This window comes from Falco biarmicus, chromosome 1 (assembly GCF_023638135.1).
Source record: "Falco biarmicus isolate bFalBia1 chromosome 1, bFalBia1.pri, whole genome shotgun sequence".
Taxonomy (NCBI): Eukaryota; Metazoa; Chordata; class Aves; order Falconiformes; family Falconidae; genus Falco; species Falco biarmicus.
The window spans coordinates 112016615-112038920 of NC_079288.1; the positions used below are offsets into that span (position 1 = coordinate 112016615).

Below are 22306 nucleotides of genomic sequence, written 5' to 3' on the forward strand. Positions count from 1 at the left end.
GTTGCCAGCCTCGCAAAGGAGCTGCAACTTTTCTGGGCTCCTGCTGGGAGTACGTGTCCCAGCCTGCCTCATGTCACGTGGCAGCACTGTGCATGCAGGCTCTGTGCGCTTTTGTCTGATTTCAGCAGTATGCAGTGCTTGCTGTACAGGCTCAGAGGTTGCTCTTTCCTGAGCAGTTCATATTCTATATGTGGTGTCTTGCTTTGGTTCGATACGCAAAATGGACAGGGGCGATCACAGCTTTCTGAGAGGAAGGTTTAGGTCCTCCTAGAACAGGTGCAAAAAAATCTCTGTCCTTTTGCTGCTCTTAGGCAGTCTGACTGATATACAGCAGTGGCTCTTGCTTGGATGCCTTCTGCCAGGCATTCACTGGCTGGCTTGCATGGATCCCCTGTGCAGTCCCAGTGAGTTTTTAAGCTTTTCTGTCTTGTCAGGGCTCCAGCTTTCACCTCCAGGATGCTCCCAGGGTAGATAAAGTTGTGGCCTCCTAAGTCCCCAGGACCAAGGCTGAGCCCCCCTTTTTTCCCTGTGCACTGGTACACTACTTCTATGTCATGTAGGACATGTAGATTTAACAACCTGTTTTCCTGAGGATCCTGAAATGAATTGGTGTTTATCTTTGTTGCTCAGACAGATGCATAAAAGCAAGCAAGCCCATGACACCTCTGTTCATTGCTTTGTCTCATCGTGCTGGAGCAGACCAGTATGCTTTGGCATTTCTGAAATGCATTGCATACAGCTCTTGGTGCTTTTTGTTTTTTTCCTAAATCACCAAATTATGATACCTCCTTTCATAGTGCTCTAAGTCCAAATCCTTTTTACTCTTCCCCACAGTAAAGCAGTAGTCCCTGCTATGAAAGCATGCCTGTGTCTCCCATTCCTCTTTCCAGAGCTGCTGGTTATTACCAAAGACCTGCTGAAACCTCCCTGCTGTGGTCTGTGGTGGTGCGTTTCCATTACTCACTTCCCCATCACTGCAAGAAGCTGTAAGAGCAGGAGAAACTTGTAATTTTAGCTTCCACTGGGCCGTTGCTTCACCAAGTTTCCACCTGCATAAGGGGGTGTGAAGATTTAACTTGCCATGCCTGACACAGCCTTGGACAAAGTGGTGTGGGCTCACTATGCTCAGTAGTGTTTTTTGTTAAAACACTGGTTAGTTGCCTGCAAGTGTGTTGTGGACCAATTCAGAAGAGTCTGGAGCAGAGTAATGAGAGTGATCAGATGTCTTTAAAACTTGACTGGTGGGGACATTTAATTACTTGGTATAGTTTAGTCCCAAAAAAGGCTGGAGGGAAAGTTGAAAACAGAGGCAAGTGTTGCTTTAACAGCAAGCACTGGTAAAGCGAAAAAGGAGGTGATTTGTTTTCCACGTCTGTGAAAAGTGGGACGAGAAGTAATGAGCAGCAAGGAAGATGCAAGTGAGGAAATGGAAAAGTATCTGTTACAGGAAGGCCAGTAAAGCTCTCAAATAGATGGTCTTGGGAAGATATGGAGTCTTGTCATTGTGTGTCTTAACGATCATTGAAGGCAAACATTTGTCAGAAGTGATGAGGGTACAGTTGCCTCTGGTCTGAGCAAGAGGGTGGATCATGTGACTGTCCCAGGTCTGTTCGAGACTATAATTCATATTAAGTGGAGTTAAACTAGATAATTTGTATGCAAATTAATAAAAAAAAGTTAAAATGTTATTTCCATGTGCAGAAAGACTTTTGAGATTTTGACATCACTGACCTTCATTGAATGAGCTATTCTGTATCTCTGTCCTCTGTGTGACAGTATGTTTTGAAGCAGCAGTGATGCTAAGACTATGTAAGTAGTGTTCGTTCTTCTGACATCGTGTTGCTTTTTTGATTGTCTGCTACTTTGCCACTTCGCAGGTTTTAAATTGACTCTGGAGCTGTGGTTTAATCCAGTAATGTCACTAGGAAAATTTATTCAATCACAGATTGTGTCTTAGCACGTGAATCGGTTGGTTGTTCTTTCCCCTTGTCCTCTCATATGTACTTTGCTTCAGAATTACTTTAGTAACTTGCATTTTGTTCTTAATCTGGTTTCCTGCTTTTTCCGCCACCGATCCCCAAGTGCATGCATTTCCATTTTTAGTATCTGTGTTTTGCTACACTAAGTTGGAGAAGTGGAAGGGATACCTAGCTCAGAAAGCAGGCTTTGAATTTGATGTTAGTGGAAAGAATAACACACAGCAGGTTATGAAGGAAACATTGAGCAAGTTTAAACCTTAGAAGTACACAACAGGCAAGAAGATGGTGTTCAACAAAGAGGAAGGCAAGGTGAAGGCACCAGTTGGAGCACCCCTGAGCCACCCTGTACCACAGATCTTCCTGCAAATTGCTCGTCATTTGTGTGCTTTTGTGGTTCCCTGCCATCAGTTTTCCCATTTTCCCCCAACACTAATGTTTTAGTAATGGACATAATCTTCCCTGCTTAATATCCCCACAGAAGGTGCAAGGGGAGGAAGACTGTAGAACCTGAGCTCACAAGACCCATCCACCCCAACTGGACTGTAAGGGGATTTGTCAGTAGGGAAGTAGAGAAGATACTCATGTGGGGCAACTCTCCTGCTCTCAAAACCGTGCAGTTACCGTACTGGAAAGAAAGAGCTGAAGAAGCTCGTGTGTGGCTTTTGGTTCTGTCTGCACAGGAACCCAGCACACTTAGGCATGTCATTTAGACACCTTAGAGAGACATGTGCCACTCTTAGGCATTACCAGCATTTCATGCACAACTACTTCAAGTTCAGGACAATTTCGAAACTTGCCATGCTATCAGTCACAAAGAGGTGCTCCGCTTCATGAGTCAGATTATACCTATGGGTAGTACTGCAGAGTTGCATTTTCCGTGGAAAAGTGGTTAATATCACTACAGGGTGTTTCACTAATGTTCAGGGTGGTTTGTAAAGCAGGAGATTAACATGGTTATAGTCTTCTCTTTTTCTCTTTTAATTACTAACCATGAACTGGATGGTGAAAAATATGTCTGAGATGACTGCAGAAGATAAACAGCCAGCTTGTATTTCACAGATAGTGTTGCTGTTCCGGGAAGCAGGGTGGATGATTTCTAGAAGATGAAGGACAGACAGCACCACTGAACATATTAGAAATAAGGTCATTTGAGAGAAGTGTGAGTTGATAAAAACTGGGGTTATGGAAATGGTACAGATGAGAAGACAAGGTATCTCAAAATTTTTGTTACTTGGGGAAAAATACAAGTGGGAATGCAGTGTGTTACAGCGTAGCCAGAAAGACTGCAGAGGGTAGTGCAGCAAGCTGTGTTCTAGTAATAGTAGTACAAGAGCAAAATTGAGGCATTTAAAGCATGGCACACACTTTAGCATGGAGTGGAAGTGTGAGCACTCAAGATAGGGGATGAGAGGTGCTGCAGCAGTTTGCTTATTTGTGCTTTTGAAAAAAATTTGAAAAGCTTGTTGAGTACCTGTGTCTCCAGTGTAAATACGAAGGGGAAATCTCACATGCAGTAAATGCCTGCAGGACTGTATGGGGGGCAATCGAGTTGCCTTAGTGTTGTGAACAGGGTGAAGGGCGCATAAATTATGGAACAGACTTAGCATTGGGTATCAACCCAAATAAAAGCAAGAGAAAAGACTTGGATGAGGAATGCCTGCAGAAGGTTGGATGAGAATGGATGTCTTGGGAAGAAGGTTGTCGCTTGGCACAAGACAGAAACCAGTGTTCATAGCCAAGAGCATTCAGTCTGGTACAGTGGAAGATTTCAAAATCTGTTCTCCAAAGTTTCCCCAACTTTGTTTTTAACCAAATTATTACCAATGTTAGCAGTTCAAGCTGCTGATGTTTCATTGCTGCAGATGTCTTAGAGTTGTAGATGACAAATACTGCAATTGTAGGTGACCTACTCTTCGTATTCATTGTTGGTATTTTACTGCTAATCTTTAAATCTATTTGATGAATAGTCAGAACTACTGATGCATTTAGTAGACAATGCTTAGCTCCAGAATCATTGAATTTGCCATACGTTTGAAGAATGAATAAATAATCAGTATAATATGAGTTTTGGGAGCATCTGAAAGGGGCTGATTAAGATTGGCTTTCATCAACATCATAATTTTCTTTTGTCAGTTTTTTTAAGGCTTTGTTTATTGCATGATTTCAATATTTAGTAAATACATTTCTTTTGAAATTAATGCAGAAGTACAAGAGGGAGTTTTATATACCAAAAATGTTAGCTGTGAGACTGTATTATGTCAGTTTGGGATTTTATATGAAATATGTGGGGGGGAAATTTTCATACTTTAGCCATTTCTCATTAAAAAGCTTTATCAAAACCAGCTTGATTTGATTTTAACAGGAAACTACTAATTGGCATTTGGTAAAAGTTGTTCCCACACGGGGAGGAGTACCCCTATGAAACTGTTATTTTTCAATTAATTATCACTTTGAAGATTGCTGCGAAACAAGCAAATGTGTTAGACATTTTCCCTGACAACCTAAATATTCCTGTAAAACGCACATTGGAACTCAGCTTTTTTTTTGTCACTTTCGTCCGCTATCTCTTCACGAATGTGTAGCCTGAAGGTCGGCACGGGTTAAAAAGGGATTAATGCCCTCTGTTTCTTACCCAAACACTCCCCAGTGTCTTCCCCTCTTGATTGCTGTGGATGTCATTGTCCCACTCATCAGACAAGTAGGTAGCCTGAGCTTTATCATTGAGTCAGACTTCAAAATATGCAAGATCTGATCTGGGCTTTCACCTTAGTTTTTCTGAGGCAACTGTGATGGCTTCTGTGCTGTCTTTGCAAGGCTGCTTCTTTTATCTTTGCTACAAAGGCCATCCCTGTGAGTAGATCTCCGTGGCTATGGATGCACAGTCCTGAATCCTGCATGCAAAAGCCAGCGCACTGCAGAGGAACAGTGTTTGTTCCATGAGATGTGTGCAAGTGCTGTCATGAGGTGCCACCTCCCTGTAGGTGTTTGTATTTCAGCAGTCTGTATGTATAGCCATAAGTATGATCAGAAGGAGATGCAGAATTCTCATTAAAACATCATAAGATTTCTCACTAAGTGGTCACGTAATTACTTTAAATAAGTAGTTTGCTGTCATACTGGAAGGACATCAGAAGTAGGGTCCTGTTGAGGGTCAGTTCTGGCTCTGCAGTTTTACTAATTACTTGCATAATAAAGTAGAAAGTAAATATGTAAATCTACAGATGTAGAAATTCTCCTGTGGCCGGAATCAGAATTCAAAAGCATCTTCAGTTCTAGTGTCTTAAACCAACCCGATGGCATTTTCGGTAAAGTGCAGAGGGTTAGAAGTGCAAGTTGAAGTGTACGAGAGCAAAATACCTGAGAGCAGCTGTTTATAGAGGCTGCAGTGAAGAAGCATGGTTGCATGATGATTGTATGTTAAATACAGAGTCAGCGATGTAAAATTGCTGCAAAACTAGGAAAGAGTGGTTTGATACTTGGGCATTATTATGTTCTTGTCAGAGCTGGCAAGTGCGGGCCTGATGGTTGTGTCTGGTTTTCAACACTGCTGGTCAGGGTGGTGGAGATGGGGCAAGCTTATGAAATTGTCATCTATGTTCCTTTGGTGGTTGGTAGGATTAGTGGTGTCTGTGTCCTTCCCGATAGATACATCTCTCTTCTTGACAATCTCCAGTGTGGAAGTCTCTGCTCTGTCCCTTGATTACCTATTCTAGTTTTTCACAGACCTTTACATTTATAAAGCTTTCCTTAACATCTAAACTGAATCTTCCTTCCTGAAATTTCATATTGTGTGCCTGAAGAAAGGTGTATACAGGCTAGAGACTGCCCAAGGAAGAACAAGGATAATAAGCTTAGAAAGAAACATAAATCTGTAAGGAACAGCTGAAGAAACTCAATTTATTTTAGTGTAGAAGAGAGAAATGTATTAAGGCGGCCACGATACCAGCCTTTCAATACAAAAAGTAGTGTGAAAGAGGGGATGGGAATGATAAGTTTTTCTTTATGGCCACTGGGGGAATGATGAAGAGAAATCAACTTTACTGCAAGAAAAAATGATGTGACATTGGAGATATTGGGGAAAAACTCAGTGGTTAGATGTTGGAGGAAGATGGGGGATATTTCAGAATTCCCTTTATTGGAGATAAATAACATACTGGGTTGGGCAAAGTATAGTTGATCCTGCTCAAAGCAAGAAGATAAACTGCGTTCACATATATTGTTTCTGTCCTTTATAGTGCCGTGCTGGAGCAGCATTGCACTGCATAGTATATTAAAATCTGTTCCAAACAAAACAAAATGCAAACACTTCAGAAATTGTTGTATAAGTAAGCAAAGTAATAAGCAGGGAATATTTACCTTGTTACAGTCAGTGTTATTAGTAGCTTAAATCCAACTAGAATAAAGAACCAAAATATGTTCACATGAACACAATGAAAATAGTGTACAATTATATAGGTAAAACGTGCATTCGAAGCCCTTTCTTTCATGTGTGCTGTGTCTCCCTTTTTGGTATAAATATAAAAAATGAATGTGAACCAAGAACAAGAGTTACATTTATGGATGTGCCGGGATCTTTGCAGGGTCTGACCAAAGGCAAATAAAATGTGACATACCCATAGATCAGACTTCATGCGTGTTTATTCCTTGTCTTTAAGCTGTCCAATCCTGTCAGATTAAAGTGTTACCTATTAATTAGTAAGCAGTTGTGAATGATTTTGGCAGTGCCAAACTGTCATTATTTCAGTCATGCCTACCGTTTCATTCTACTGAATTCAATCACTGGCTTGGAGCTTATTCTCCAGTAAAAGCTTGCTTCTGCTGGTGGAGGATAAGAAATTAGGAGCTTTTCATTGCTTTGTTAATTAAACTGTACTGATTCCTCAGGCTCACAGCAAGTGATACCATTTTTTTGTCACTTTCTATCTCCTCTAGGTCACAGTTGTCAGAAACAGATTTTAAAATTTATTTTGCTGTGTGAAAGCAGGACCTTTACTTTCTTCCTCACCAGCTGCAGTCTTCCTTTCTGTGTATATTTAGACAAACTACTTGGTCCCTTCAGCATATACCAAATGCCACTGCAGAATTCACCCTTGGAAGGCCACTACTTTGCAATAGTAAAGTCCTTCTGGTGGTGTGTCTTACATGATAAAGTAATCTTGCACTCTCCTTTTACATCCCCTGTACAACCTGTCCCCATGCTTTTCATTCGCTTCCTTCCCTTGGTCTGTCTTGTCAAACCAGTGACTCATCCGCTTGTCTGTGTGTCTCCCAGATCTGTTCCTGGCCCTTCCTCTTATGCATGGGGTAACACTCAGGCTCACATTTAGAGGTTCTTTAGCTACCACAACTCTGCCTGAAAAGCAGTAGTTCACTTCTCAAAGCGGGTCGTTGATTTATGGAAGCTTTAGCATCTCATCTTGGTTATTCCCTTCTTTGTTCCCTTAAGAATAGAGGGTGCATGCCTGAATGCACTTTGTAGAGGGGATGGGATGATGCTATAAGATCTTGTTTGCGTTACTGCTTTTCACTTTATTCCATGCATTTGCATGTGTGTGTGTGTATATATATATTATATATATATATAATGTCTGTATTATTATCTAGAAATTTCTCAGCAAAATCTCATACCCATTGTGCTAGACACTTACGTGAAAAAATGTCTGTACCAAGCTCACAATTTTCATGTATGTCAAGATACAACAGATTTGGGGAAGGGAAACACTATTTGTGGTAGCAGTAAAATAGCTAATGAGAACAGATGTCAGCTCACTGAAGTAAGTGAGGCAAAGGCACCAGGCAAACGTGACGAAAAGATTCAGAGGAAGAAAAAGTGGCATTTTGATGGAGCGTTTATCTGTACCAAGGTGGAATCAAGCAACCAGGTGTGTATGCTTGGTAAGAGCTCAGAGGAGAGTCTACCCAAAGGCTGTTACGGCTGCATCGAGGAGAGCATGGACAGCTTGAGCCTTTGGTGACTCTGGTGCAGCAAGGTGCCATAGGTTGCTTTTGGAGAGGAGAGGCAGGCAGCAGCAGAGGGGTGTGCAGGAAAGCCCTCAAGCATTTGGCGTGGGGCGGAGGGCAGAAAGCAGACAGCTGCTGAGGTTGGGAAGGAAGTGGTGTTTGTAGCTCTGGCGCAGAGCTCAAGTAGTGAGGTTGGGACCTGGATGGACCAGCTCACGTGCTTGAAATGCAGGTGTACACTGGCATGGTGTACAGAGCCAGCGCAGGTAAAGGTGGTTGGAGTGCTTTTGTTTTGCAGCGTATTGTCTGCCCTCAGACTGCCTAGATCACTGGTAGTACTGTACGTACTTTGAAATAATCCCAAATTATACCCTGTTAGATGTGCATATTATGATTTTTTTTCTCCCTTTGTCTTTTACATGTATTTACTCATATTGCCACTTTCTCTTATCCTTTACCTCTTTTTTTAAACCTCCATCTCTTTCTGTGTTCTGTGCTGTGTCCGTTTTGGTTTCCTTTTCCTTCTGCTGATGTTCTCTGCTTTACGCTACAGGTAGCATATGTTCCTATAATGTGCTTTTGGTAATCACTTACTGATTCAAAGTTGTTCTGCAACATGGATAGAATAAAGATCAGTTGGGTCAGGATCAGTTTGGTGCTGGCTCTGGCAGAGTTTTACCTTGGAGATAAATAAAGCCCATAGTCATCTGTATCATGTCTTTAGCTATGCAAATAATAATTGGTTTTTGATAGGTAGCAAAACAAGCTGTGAATATCATCTTTTTTAAAAACAACCAAAACCACCTGATTGTAGGGGATTACCATTGCAAGTCTTGTAATTCACTCTGTCTAGAACTATAGATAATTTTCTAAACTTCAGATTTCGCTTTAGAGCACTGGATGCTAGCATGAATTTGCAGAGCATTTTAGATAGCTCATTTGCTAAATTTGAGCATGGATACAATTCTGCAAACAAGATATTACCCTGTTATAACGCTCCTGAGTGAAATCATAATATTTATGTGTTCTTTTACCTACTGTTGATAGCACTTTGACATTTTTTGGATCCCATTTTTTTAACAATGATGATGATGAAAATTATTATTTTTGAGCCTATGAAAAATAGTTATTAGGTGCGTGGCTGTGTGGAGTCTATAACTTAATTTGTGTATATCCCCTGGGGACAAAGGGAGTATAGGTTAGCTCCCTCTAGACCCACCTTGTATAGAATGTGTAAGTTTGCTATGGTATTTTTTTAAAGGGTGTATAGTAGTTTACCTGCCTGGTAACTACCCTAAAACTTCAAAGTTAACCTTTAAAAACTGGGAATGCCATAGATTTGTAGCTGATTTTCACCTTACTCAGAAGACAATGTACGATAGGGTCACATCCAGTTAATATCCTGATATTTGACCTAAAGTAGCATTCAGTGTTGCAGATGACCAGAAGCTTATTCTGTTTTCCAGGTAGCACAAAAACTCCCAATCCTGAAATCACAGGCCTCCCCATTTCAGCTTTGTGACGGGAGTCTTAGAGATGAAGGGCCAGTACTAAAGAACCAGTTGTCCACATCTGAATTCACTCCAGTCTCCTGCCAACAGCTGTTTTCAAATGATTGAGTCCCGTCTTTCTGCTAGATCATAAGGCTGAGGCTGTGGTAAGCAGGGGAAAGGTCCTGATTTGCTTTACAGTGCTTAACAGTACAGTCTTAATGGTGCTCAAGGCTGTGCTAAACTGCTTTTAATATGGCATCTCAGCCTTCCTTAGTGTCTCTGCAGCAATGCCACCATCCCTTTCTAGGCAGGTGGGGCTGGCATTGGTGTCCATGGGCTCCTTTCGTTTAGGTCTTCCAAGCATGTGGAATAACGCGTGGTTTTGCAGAATTTGCAGGTTTTTCTTTGAAATGTTGGACACAGGCCTGCTCATACTAAGTCTGGGTAAAACTGTGCCTGTTGCTTCCAGAGGAATGGGGACTGCTCTTTGTGGTCAGACTTGTAGCTTGTTTATTCCTCTGTTATACTGTAATTTATTGTTAGAGCTACAGAGGAGGTCTGCTGGATGTGCCTTTTTAAAGTCCAACTTTATATGCCTTTTCAGATGCTTCATCTTATTTTTAATTATTTTTATTGCAACATACAAGACCTTGTAAAATACTTACTCAACAAAAGTCATGTCAGATATTTGAGGTGTTAACCTCAGGTATATCTGCAGTGTGGCTTTCACCATTGTTTCTTTTTCTTCAACTCTTAGTCTATCTCAGGTGATTTAAAAATACAGGGATTATAATACAATAACCTGGCTGCAATAACGCTTAACAGGGGAGGGGCAAGAAGTCCTGCAATTAGAGATAATATGCAGTCACTGGCCGTGCAGCCATTTGGATACAAGTCTTGTCCCAACCCCAAACAGGCTTCAGACTTCAGCTTTGCGACGTGAAACGCCCCGTGCACGCCCCACCCCTTGGTCTGCGTGGAGAGCCTGCTGCTTCTTGGCTGTTTCCGTGCGGCCGTCCTGATGAACATGGCTTTTACCCGCAGATTCAGAGGTGGCTTTGTTGGTTTTATGGTTGGTATTGCAGTTAGAGAGCAAATGTGAAACGCAGCTTCAAAAGACCGGATCGGAGTGCATACTGCTCAGAGTTTGTGTTTAATCTTTAGTTGTTGGTTTCTGTGGGAGTTACCAAACCAGTTGAGCTACAGCACTGGCATGAAGCCCAATGAAAAATACAGTTTTCTTCACTGTAAACATGACTGTCAAGCAGTAATGTTTTTCTCAGCTTCATTTTAAAGGCATTATAATGGAAGAAAATGAAACTAAAACACATTTTTATGCCAGTATTATACATGGAAGAATGTATAATTCTTTTTTCTTTTAATGAAAAACTCATAGAAAAGGGAAGATACAAAATTATGTCTTAATAAATATGTAATCAGTTATCTGTGTTGCTAGCTACTTGATGGAGTAGGTAAACCAATACATTTCTTATTGTGGTGTGCTTATGGTGTGAATGCTTGGGGTTTTGCCTCTGCAGACATGAAAGATGTGAAGTTCTTCACTTTCACTCCTACTTTGATAACAGGAAAAAAAATAGTGCCTGATAAAACTTAATGAATAATAACAGCAAACACTAATCTTTATCCAGTCTTTCAGGCTTATTTTTAAACTCTTCAGTGGCCAGTAGCTCTGTTAATTCATCATCAATTATTCTGCTGAACTTGGCCATCCTTGCTTTGCTTTTGGGATTTATTTTCTTGAAAAATGTGTAAGTTCAGCGTTGCCTTTCTAAGATAAATGCTAACTATATTTAATGCTCACGGTGATTTCACTAGGACATCGTCATGTAGATGTGACTGCACCAAACGGGTAACAGCAGCATTTTCACTTACTTTTCAGAATTAAATTTATTGGTGTTGTCTGCTTTGCCTGTAACTCCCTCCATTTTATTCTGCAGAGTGAGGAAAAAGCTTGTTTAACAAAATGTCTGATCAGCTGCTCCTTTGTAAAATGGCTTTCTGGGTACTAGGAACGGAAATTACATCTGGAAGAATGGATGTCTGCATCGGTGTAACTTGATGCACCGGAGAATGAAAAAAACTTCAGTTGTTCTTCATTGTTTGAATGAGCTTTTTTAAGAGTTTTGTAATAGAAAAGTAAGAAATAGGGTTGGAAGGGACTTTTATAAGGGTCTTCTAGTCTGTCCTGTCTCTTGAGACAGAATCAGCTGCGGTGAAACCTTTCCTGACAGATACTTGTCTTGTGTTTTCCTTATAACCTCAAATCACAGCGATTCCGGTGTTTCCCTGTGTAATCTGTGCTAATACTTCAGGTAATTAGGAAGTTTTTAAGTATATGTGGATAGTTGAACAGTAGAACTTGAAACTAAATTTTATTAGATCTGGCACATTTTTATTTGAATATCTAACCCTTTTACTAAAAAAATCAACCCACCTGACTTGTTCTGATGTTTGCAGGCACAGAGAAATTAAGTAATTGTTGAAAGCAGACATACATGCTGCAGGTGAATTAATGAAATGCTTTCCAGCTCTCCGAAAGAAAAGTGGTGCAAATTACAGAAGGATCTCTGAAGTTGTTTGTAGATCTCCTGAGTGACGTTAATGCTAGAATCAGCCAGGAAGATCCTCCTTTCATTGTGTGATGGAAACACCACCAAACTGGTGTTTGGATTTTGCGCTTAATGGCTTGGTGCGATCCGTGTGGCAGTAGTAATGAGTTGTATTCAGGTTTGGAAGATGATAGTCAAGGTGCAGCTGTTTGGCTTGGCGCCTTTAAGATCTTGCGTCTGAACGGTAACATCCCTGTTTTCTATAGCAATGTCCCATGTTTACCCTAACAAATAAGCTTTTCTTTTGGATCTTGGGATGAGCCAGCTCCTCAGAGTTCAAGGTACTGTCCCAGCAAGGAAGTGTTGAAAACAACAGGCTATTGTTGCGCTTGGGCGTGCATTGTCCTGGACCCTGGGTGTCAGTATCCTGCCTCACAGGCACTGAGCTCAGGCGCAGCCGCCGGCTCTGGGCAGGCAGCCCCACTTTCAAGGAAGCAGTAAAACACTAATGGCTGCTATCGTCAGCAGCGGTCTCAGGGCAGCAGCAGCTCTGCCGTTGAGGAGGGTTTTCTTAAAACGTGTGGTTTAAGGAGTTTTTAGAAGAGTAATGAGGTAGTTCTGTGGATCTTTGTGGGGAGTTTTCTGCACCCATGGTAGGAGGAGTGGGAAACAGCACATAGAGCACGTGTTGAAAACTTCCCAGGAGGCAGTGGCATGGCGTGCTGAGCTACAGTGGAAATGAATGTTGCAATAATGGAGAAGAGAAGAGGGCTGAGATCGAGATGGGCCAGAAAGGATCCTGAAACTGCAGAAAAGGCACTATATTTAAGGAAAGGTTGGGGGGGGGGGGGGCGGGGCATGGGGTGGGTAATTGATGACAGGGGAAAAACCTTGAGGAGATAGACTTGGGACAGGACACGGACTAAGAATGGTGTTTGCAGTAGTATTCTAAGTAGGAGAGAGACAGACTCATAATTACTGATGCCGGTAAAAGGGATGTTGCAATAATCATGAAACAGGAGAATAAAATTCAAGACAAGGATTTTAGCTGTGTACAGCTAGATAAGAAAGACTATATCTGAGAGAAGTTACTCTGAAAGAGCTGCAAACATATAAATTAGTTCATTATTTACTGATTTTAAAGATTATTTTAGTTAGGTTTTCCTGTCACTAAAAGTGGGGTGACGGGCTTTTGGTTTGGCTTTCTTATGTGTGTTTTTGTAACTTAATTATCTTGCTTTTTATTTCCCATTCTTTCCTCACAGTATGAGATCATTTTGCTGGGGTGTGAGCAGGGGTTTGTGCCTGCTTCCATATCTGTGCTTCACATGGCAAAGTTGGGAAGACAGCCCACAGAGAATGGCTGGCATCTCTGCAGAGTGGAGGCGCACTAGCGTTGCTGTCCTCTAAGTAACTTAGTAAAGAAAAGGAGGGAGGGTAGCACTGAAGAAAAAAAGAAAAGGGAAGGCAGATAATAAGAGAAATGTTGATAGTAGTGAGAAAGGTGTTACACAAGACTTGGTATTTTTTTCTTTAACTGGGTAAATATTTTAGTGTTACTTCTCAGAACTACTCAAGAGAAGGGGACACAACTCTTATGGGAAGTATCAAAGCGGCAAAAGCAAAGGGATTTGACTAGCTTAGGCTGTTCAAAATTGATTGACTGTATTTCTTCAAGCTGAGTCGCAGCCAGGGTGGGTAGTAGGATGCAAAAGCTTAGGAGGGCTCCGGGTGTGCTAATTTAGGCATTGCCAGGGAGATTTCTTTTGGTCACCAAATGAAATGGAGAATGTGAATTGCAGGCTTGTAGGTGATAAATGATTCATTTAAGCTACAAAACTACAAAATTCTAAAATGTTTAATCGGCACCAACCACAGTAACTAGGATGTTTTACGCAGGTCTGTATGGAGACAGATACTGGACATTGTGTCACTCACAAAAATAGCCAGTAGAGCAATAAGTATAAGCTTATATGTGTCTTCTGGTCCTCTTTGCAGAGTAATGACGCTGCAGGCAATGGGGTATTTCTTAAGGTCCTGCATCTATTTCACTTGAGAAGTTTGAGATGATATTTCTGCTTCCGTTTTCTGTAAAGCCAGGGTTACACTGGCTTTCTGTACTAACTCAGTTCTTGTGCTGCTCATCTTCACAGCCCGGAAGTCCAAAAAGTTGGGGAAATTGAAAGGGATGCACGAGGAGCAGCCACAGCAGCGACAGCAGCCACCACCCCAGAGCCCCGAGGAAGGGACGACGTACATCGCGCCCATGACTGAGCCCTCTGTAAACACAGCACTTGTCCCTCACATGTCTGCTATCTCACCAGCACTTACACCCTCTCCTGTTAAGATCCTTGAAAGCATTGAACCGGAGATTGTGTATGCAGGGTATGACAGTTCGAAGCCAGACACAGCAGAGTACCTGCTTTCCACCTTAAACCGCTTGGCCGGCAAGCAGATGATTCAGGTGGTGAAGTGGGCAAAGATACTTCCAGGTACGACCACAAGGCATTTGGTGAAATTTCTCCTCACTCTTTATTTTAGCTTAATGAACTATTTGCTTGACAAATTGCATGTTTAATCTGTGGGCCGTGTTGAAAACCTTCACAGGGGAGTGTGAGATGAACATCTGAGAGAAGATCATTGGCTTTTTTGATTTATGTAATGTTTGTTTCGTATGTGTGTGATCAATATTTTAAAAGCTTTGATTCTGAATAATAGCCTCTTTAGAAGAAAACATGTTTTGTCACTGGAATGAAAAATTATGGGTTTGTGTTTTCAGAAATATACTTTGTGGGAGCGTTGTTCATTAATACTAGAAAAATAATGAGCAATATATTCAGCACTGGTTTGGCCAACCCTTGTAGAGCACAGTGTAGTTCATCATTATTTTCTGGTTTGATCTCTAGGATTTAGAAACTTGCCTCTCGAGGACCAAATCACTTTAATTCAGTATTCATGGATGTGTCTGTCATCGTTTGCCTTGAGTTGGAGATCATACAAACATACAAACAGTCAGTTCCTCTATTTTGCTCCAGACCTGATCTTCGATGAGTAAGTATTCCTTAATGGTCCTTTTCAGTTCAGGCTGGAAGGATTACTGTGTCTTTGGTTTTTAGGCATACCTGCAGTCTAAGAAAATTTCAGCTAATTCCAGCTTAAAAAGTAGCTTAAATTCTTGTTTTCAATTGGCGAGGCTTTGGTAGTGCCATCCACTTCTCCTTATGTATGTGGATGTGTTCTCAAACTAGGACCATTCTGCTGGTTTGAAATTTGGCTAATACTTGACCAAGACTTATAGAAAAAAACATTTTTTGGTATCTACTGGAGCTGGGAAAAATACCCAACTTCTAGGAAATGTGAATGTTTAAATTGCCAATTTTTTTCAGAGCAGTCATATAATGGTGCCTTTGTGAACAATATACAGCTGTTCAATGTGTTTTCTTGACAGTCTTAATTACCCTTCTTTGCAACCATGAAAGAAGCCAAAATGTTTTTTCAGTAATGAAACATAACTTCTTTTATGATGCATTCAGATGAAAAGAAGGATCAACCAAGGAACTATTTCTTCTGAATATGTGTGTTCCTTCATATTTTAAGTTTGTGTTTTAGTGCTTTGCTTTTGATGAGTGTAATTTAATTTCTGTTCCATTTGCCTAGTGTTTATTCTGAGACAGTAAAGTCAAAATTTAAGCAAATACACAGGTAGTCAAGCTGGGGTCACATGATATGCTTGTCCCAGAAGGTTTAGTGTGTTTTTTCTAGAGGTAAAAAATGAGACATAATCAATAGGATATGGATGCTCTTGAAGAAAAACAAAAACAGGAAAAGAATGAACAAAAAATAACCACTTAGTCTCCTGAAGCATTCTGAAATGTTTTTCTTGGAGAAGACGCTTTTTCACTGTCCATCTTAATAGTCTTTCTTTGATTTAGGAATTCCTAAATAATTAATGCATATGAGATTGGTTCCAAAGCAGTGAGCAATATCAAAGTAGAATTGTTTGGTTTGGAGGGGGGGTGGGGTGGGTGGTGGGTGGGTTTTTTTTACCTAAGAGGAGGAATTGGTGATACACTGGTTGAAAATGTAGTGTCAGCCATTTTCTTGTCAAAAGCACCTCCACTGTGACTTGGACATCAGAGGATCATCACAGAAAAAGTATCTGTAGCTAAAGCTAAGTGAAAATGTGAACTTTGAAGAGTTTAGTTCTCCTGGGGAAATGCAGACTAAAAGCTCAAACAGAGAAGCAGCTTCCCCTCATCTGAAGAAAGTCAGTCGAGGGGTCAAAATTTATTGGACCGGGAAATCAATCCCACTTGCAAATAAAAGTGTATGTGCATTGCTAGCATTCTTGATACAGTAGCTAGAAGCAGCTTCCAGAAGTTGAGATCATTTTGTGAGTTTTATGCTGCAAGCCTTGAAGGTAGGTGCCTGCAGAATTATACTGAGGTTGAGCTGGAATCTGGTTGGGAAAAGGAGTGCAGTGTCATGGAGTACGAAATAATAACATACAAAATCAAATACGTAAGTAATATGGGGGTCTGGTCATCTACATATTTAACAATGTACTCATTGTAGAGCTATCAAAGGTAGCAGAAGGCAGGTGTTTCTAAAGAGAAGAAAAATGAATTAATACAAGCTGTGTTGAGCTGTGAGATGCGGAACAGGGGCTTTTGAAGTAGCTAATCAAAGCAAGCAATTTCCTTGGAGGTAAATGGGTAGGAGTTCAGTGCTTATTTCAGAACAGTGATGGACACATCTCTGGAATGAAAGGGGGTTTCTCACTTCGCTTGTGTTTCACACTCGATTGGAATCGTGGGAGACATTTGTTCCCAGTTTCTCACATTCCCGCCCAGGGTGGTAGTTGTGAGACTACATTTGAAGTCTGAGTTTTGGGCTCCTCAGCACAGGAAATTTTTTGAGAAACTGCAGAGAGCCCTGTAGAGGTTGTCTAAGGTGGTCAGGGACTCTCTGGGACAGCAAGGGAGCTGGGCTTGTGCAGGCAGGGGAATACCGTGCTGGGTGCAGAGGGGATTTAACTGCAGCCTTCAGTTTCCTGATGAGTTGCAGAAAAGGTGGAGTCAGACTGTTAATGGAGATGCGCAGTGGGAGGATGAGAGGCTGCAATCACAATTCTGGAACAACAAACTGCCTCCTGGGGATCAGGAGAAGAAATGTCATGAGGAGATGGTGAAATAGCAGAGCATGTACCCAGAGAGACCCTGGAGTCTCTGAAGGTGTCCAAGCCTTGACTAGGCAAAGCCCGAGCAGCCTGCTTCAACTTTGACATCACCCCTGCTGCGAGCAGGGGGGGGGTGACTTAAGACCTCCAGAGGTCCCTCCAAAGCTACATTATTTTGTGATTCCAAGTTCAAAAGATGCAGTGCTTTTCCCAATTTTGACGTAAGGTCAGAGGTGAATTACTGGAATTCTACAAGTCAGCCAGTACCGTTCAGTGTAGAAAGCATTCAGATAAGCACAAAACAGTTTATATCCCTGCTTTTGAAAATACATTCCTTTGAATTATTGATCTGGAATTACTGAAGGCTAGTCTTACCTTTACTTTCTGAGTACCATGGACTTGGAAATGTGGTGTGTAGTTATAAACATGGGCCTTCATTTCTGTGCCATGCGGTTTATCAGACCTCCCTAAGCTTCACTAGGTGCAACTTTTGGAGTGTTTTACTACCCTTGGCATTTTAGAACATGTATTAGTCCTAAATATGGAGTCCTAAGACATGCAGGTCTTAGGGAGGTGCTTTAAAATGACTTTTCCTTCTGCTGGCTTGAGAGAGTTATGTTCCTGTTACCACCTGTCCAAGATTTTCTTGATATTTCTTTATATTGTTTCTGGAGAGGTCATTTCCCATCTCTCTGTAAGAAGTAATGAGGAAGGACCCTGGTGCCCAGAGGGTTCAGCATTTTCTTCAACGAATAGTTTTAAAATAGTGAAAGTAGAGGTTGGCATTAGCAAAATTTTCTTGCTTTGTTTTACATTAAATGAATTTTCCGTTTACTCTTAACTGCTGTGAATAAAAGGAAGTTGTTATGTTTCTGGAAGGCCATGATACATGATCTTGTTTTCTTTCTTATTCTGAAGGCCTGTAAACAAGGTGAATAACAAATGAGGGTCTCTGTTGTTAATAGCTGTTAAATGTACCTTTGATTGTATAAATACAGTGTGAAATGCCTCCCTACTAATACGTGGTTTGATTTCCTGTTAGGCTTATGGAAGGCTGGAAATATTTGTTCGCCTTCATTTATTCATGCTACGTATCTAATTAAGTGTACTGTTTGTCTTTATGGATCATGCATATATTCCATTGCTTTAATTTGGCTTAAGTAAATGTGAAGATATGAACTGGTGGATAAGAAAATGGCTGCCCAGCCGGTTACAGAAATACCTGAAAACAGCCTGAAAAGAGACATAAAATAGACCAGTGTATTTTATATTGTGTTTGTGTAAGTTACTGTATGTGTGGATTTTTTTAATCCATTTCTTCTGTAGCGTAGTGGTTGTAATCAAAACTAGTACTCTGTATATATTGCTTTAGTTTTAATCCACAGTAAATCTTTTAAAAGACCGTCTTGTATGTGACACCACATAATTCCTGTTGCAGGTAAACACTTTTAAAGGATGACTGTTGCATATGTAATAACACTGAAAAGATGTTGCAATAATGTTCTTAAGGCTGCAACCTCAAATCCGAGAAGTTGGAAAACTCCAAAATTGAGGTGGTTTGTGAAATCATAGTTTGAGCTGTTTGGGTACGTGCTTTGAAGACTGTATCCATAACCAAACCTTAAAGTTATTGTTATCCCATAATATTTTTCCAGTGTGATTCCTTCCTTTTTGTATCGATCAGGTTGGATGAATTGTTGGGATGATACAGGATTATGTAGTGAGAGACTGTTGGATTTTTGCTTCATTTGTTGCTGGCAAGGAAGCCTTACCTTGAATGGATCTAGGGATTTGGGAGAACAAGAGACATATTAACAGGGAAGATTTTCTTAAAACATGGCAAAAGACTATCCCTGATTCAAGACGTAGGCTCTGAGACATTTCAGGTTCCTACTGCAAAGTAACAGAAACCCCACAGAAAAAAAAATGGCTGTTATTTAACTTGAGGAAGAGAGAAAATTTCTCTTAAGACTTCACCAAAGACTTTAGCTGAAATTTTCTAATCTAATTCAACCTGAGGCAGGCATATGTATGGACAATGTAAGTCCAGAGCATTAAATTGGTAAAATTATACACAGTTGAAAGCAGGAGACTGAGTGGTGCTGCTTGGAATGGGTGCAAGAACAAAGCAAGGGAAGTAGCAAAATACAGTGTTCTCTAATGCCAGCTTATTTTCAGGGATTCTGTCTGAAACTGTGCAAAATGAGCTGTTTGCTACAGGGAATAGCCTAAAACTTGATTTTTAAGATGTGGTCCTGGAAGGTAGGGAAGTTAGTTACAAATTCCCTTGGTCTCTCCTTTACTAGGTGAATGAATCATTGAACTAATAGCCAAAATGACTTTCTGTCTGGCTGTGTCCTTTAGAAGGAAGAGTCCCCATTTTTTATAAGAGGTGACGTGGCAGTTTAGGACCTAGGAGAAATGTGATAATCTGAATCTTTCAATAGTGGGAGTTTGTGTTTGCAGTGCAGAAGTCAGATGCCTAAGTCCCAGAGGAAGGCAAGGAATGCTCCTTGCTCACATTTCTGCAACAGGCTCAGGCAGTTGCTGCCCTGCTGGCTAGTGGTGGCAACTTCCCAGGTATCTGCTTCCACCCATACAATTGAGGGCATCAGCTGGCAACCTTTCAGAGACTCAGGAAGGGATAGAAAGCATTTATGAGTGCAGCATTGCCAACAGAAACCCGGCAGGAGCCAAGACATGGTGCAGACAGGGATCCTTGCTCCCCTGACATGGGAAACCAGCGGGAGTGGTGGGACATGGTCTGTCTTTCAGGGCCATGGCTTGTACGCCCAGCACATATCTTCCTCCCAGCTGGAGGCCAGAAACTGCATCCCTCACGACAGTCTGTCCTACTTATCCATCCCTTCCTTTAAGGATGAGGGATGGTAGTTTTTCATCTCTCCATAGGGCAAACCCCCAGCTGATGGCATTGCTGGCAAATATTAAGTCAAGCCTTTTTGGCACATGTTGGTTTCTGCTGGTGTAAAGAAACCAAAGGGACACCCTGATGCTGGGGTTCCCCTGCAGATCTAAATTTTTCTTTTAATTTTAGGTTTTACATGGTCCCTGTGTAGACTTCTAAATCCTTGGGGACTTATGAAGAGACTCAAATTTCAAAATTGTGTACTATTTTTAGGAAAATTATCCAAATTATTTACCGTTCCAGACTTACCTAGCTGTAAAATAGCAATGATGTGGGATACTGAAAGCGTTCAGTAATGCTGAGAGACCATGTTGAGAAACTTTATTACATTAAAGTAGAGCATCAGTATTTCAACAGTATTTTGTGGATGCACCAAATGATTAACATGCTGTGTATTTCCTTGCCTCGTTGATTTTTCTTGGTTTGTCATAGAACCATAGAATCATTTAGGCTGGAAAAGACCTTTAAGATCATCAGGTCCAACTGTTAACCGAGCACTGCCAAGTCCACCACTAAACCATGTCCCTAAGTGCCTTTTAAATACCTCCAGGGGCGGTGACTCAACTGCATCCCTGGGCAGCCTGTTCCAATGTTTGACAACCCTTTTGGTGAAGAAATTTTGTCCAATATCCAATCTCAACCTCCTCTGGTGAAGCTTGAGGCTGTTTCTTCTTGTCCTGTCACTTGTTATCTGGGAGAAGCGACCGACCCCCACCCGCCTACAGCCTCCTGTCAGGCAGTCGCAGAGAGCGATAAGCCCCCCCAGGCTCCTTTTCTCCAGGCTAAACACCCCGGCTCCCTCAGCTGCCCCTCACAGCACTTGTGCCCCAGCCCCTTCCCCAGCCCCGCTGCCCGTCTCTGGACACGCTCCAGCCCCTCAGTGTCCCTCCTGCAGCGAGGGGCCCAAACCTGAACACAGGATTCCAGGGGCGGCCTCACCCGTGCCCCGTGCAGGGGGACGGTCACTGCCCTGGTCCCGCTGGCCACGCTGTTGCTGACACAAGCCGGGATGCTGCTGGCCCTCCTGGCCACCTGGGCACGGTGCTGGCTCATGCCCAGCCGGCTGCCCACCAGCACCCCCAGGCCCTTTCCCCCCAGGCACTTCCCAGCCGCTCTGCCCCGGCCTGGAGCGCTGCGTGGGGCCGGTGTGACCCCAGGGCAGGACCCGGCACTCGGCCTTGTGGAACCTCATCCAAGTGGCCTGGGCCCATGGATCCAGCCTGCCCAGACCCCTCTGCAGAGCCTCCTGCCCTCCAGCAGATCAGCACCCCTGCCCAGCCGGGTGTTGGCTGCAGACTCGCTGAGGGTGCACTCGATCCCCTCGCCCAGATCACAGACCCAGATCACACGAACCAGGCCCGGCCCCAGCACTGAGCCCTGGGGAACACCACGTGTGCCCGGCCGCCAGCTGGATGTGGCTCCATTCCCCACCCCCCTTTGGGCTCGGCCAGCCAGCCAGCCTTTTACCCAGCCCGGAGCACACATGTACAGGCCGCGAGCAGCCGGTTTCCCCAGGAGATGCTGTGGGAGATGGTGTCAAAGGCTTTAGTCTAGGTAGGCAACATCCACAGCCTTTCCCTCATCCACTAAGCAGGTCACCTTGTCATAGAAAGAGATCAGGTTAGTCAAGCAGAACCTGTCTTTCATAAACACCTGGCTGGGCCTGATCACCTGGTTGTCCTGTACTTGCCGTGTGATGGTGCTCGGGATGATCTGCTCTGTAACCTTCCCTGGCATTGAGGTCAGACTGACCAGCCTGTAGTTCCCCAGATCCTCCTGGCAGCATCTGCAGCATAAAGAATAAATCATAGGTACATAAATGTGCAGGTTCTGAATTTCTTGGCCGTTGTACTTTCTTCTGTCATTGGTTTTTTACAGAGATTTTTACTCTAGTCAAAGACTTGAGAGTTTGCCTGATAAAAACAGCACTATATATTGTGTGAGGTACCCAGAATTATTAAAGTGAACTTGAAAAACCTAATGTAAAACTAGGGCCAGTCTTCTCAAGTGTTTCAATTGGCAACGTCTTTTTTCCATCTCTGAAGTTACTGTATTACTTCATATACAGCTCAGTCTTTAAAGTAAAAAGATTTCAGTGGAGGCTGCAGTTTACTGAATATTATGGAGAAAACATTAAGAGCAGAATATACCAATTGACATATTGGTTGATGCCTTTGACTAATAAGGCAAAGCTTCAG

General features: G+C 42.2%; 1 protein-coding gene across 5 annotated transcripts in view; it reads left to right on the plus strand.

Annotated features, from left to right (window-relative positions):
- The window catches only part of NR3C2 (nuclear receptor subfamily 3 group C member 2), a 214325-nt gene that overhangs the window by 161387 nt on the left and 30632 nt on the right, over positions 1-22306 (plus strand). For all 5 annotated transcript variants that reach the window (XM_056361265.1, XM_056361273.1, XM_056361266.1 and 2 more), the window contains 2 exons: positions 14157-14495; positions 14910-15054. In XM_056361265.1, the coding sequence (XP_056217240.1) occupies positions 14157-14495; positions 14910-15054 (484 nt within the window). The remainder of the gene's footprint in view (positions 1-14156; positions 14496-14909; positions 15055-22306) is intronic.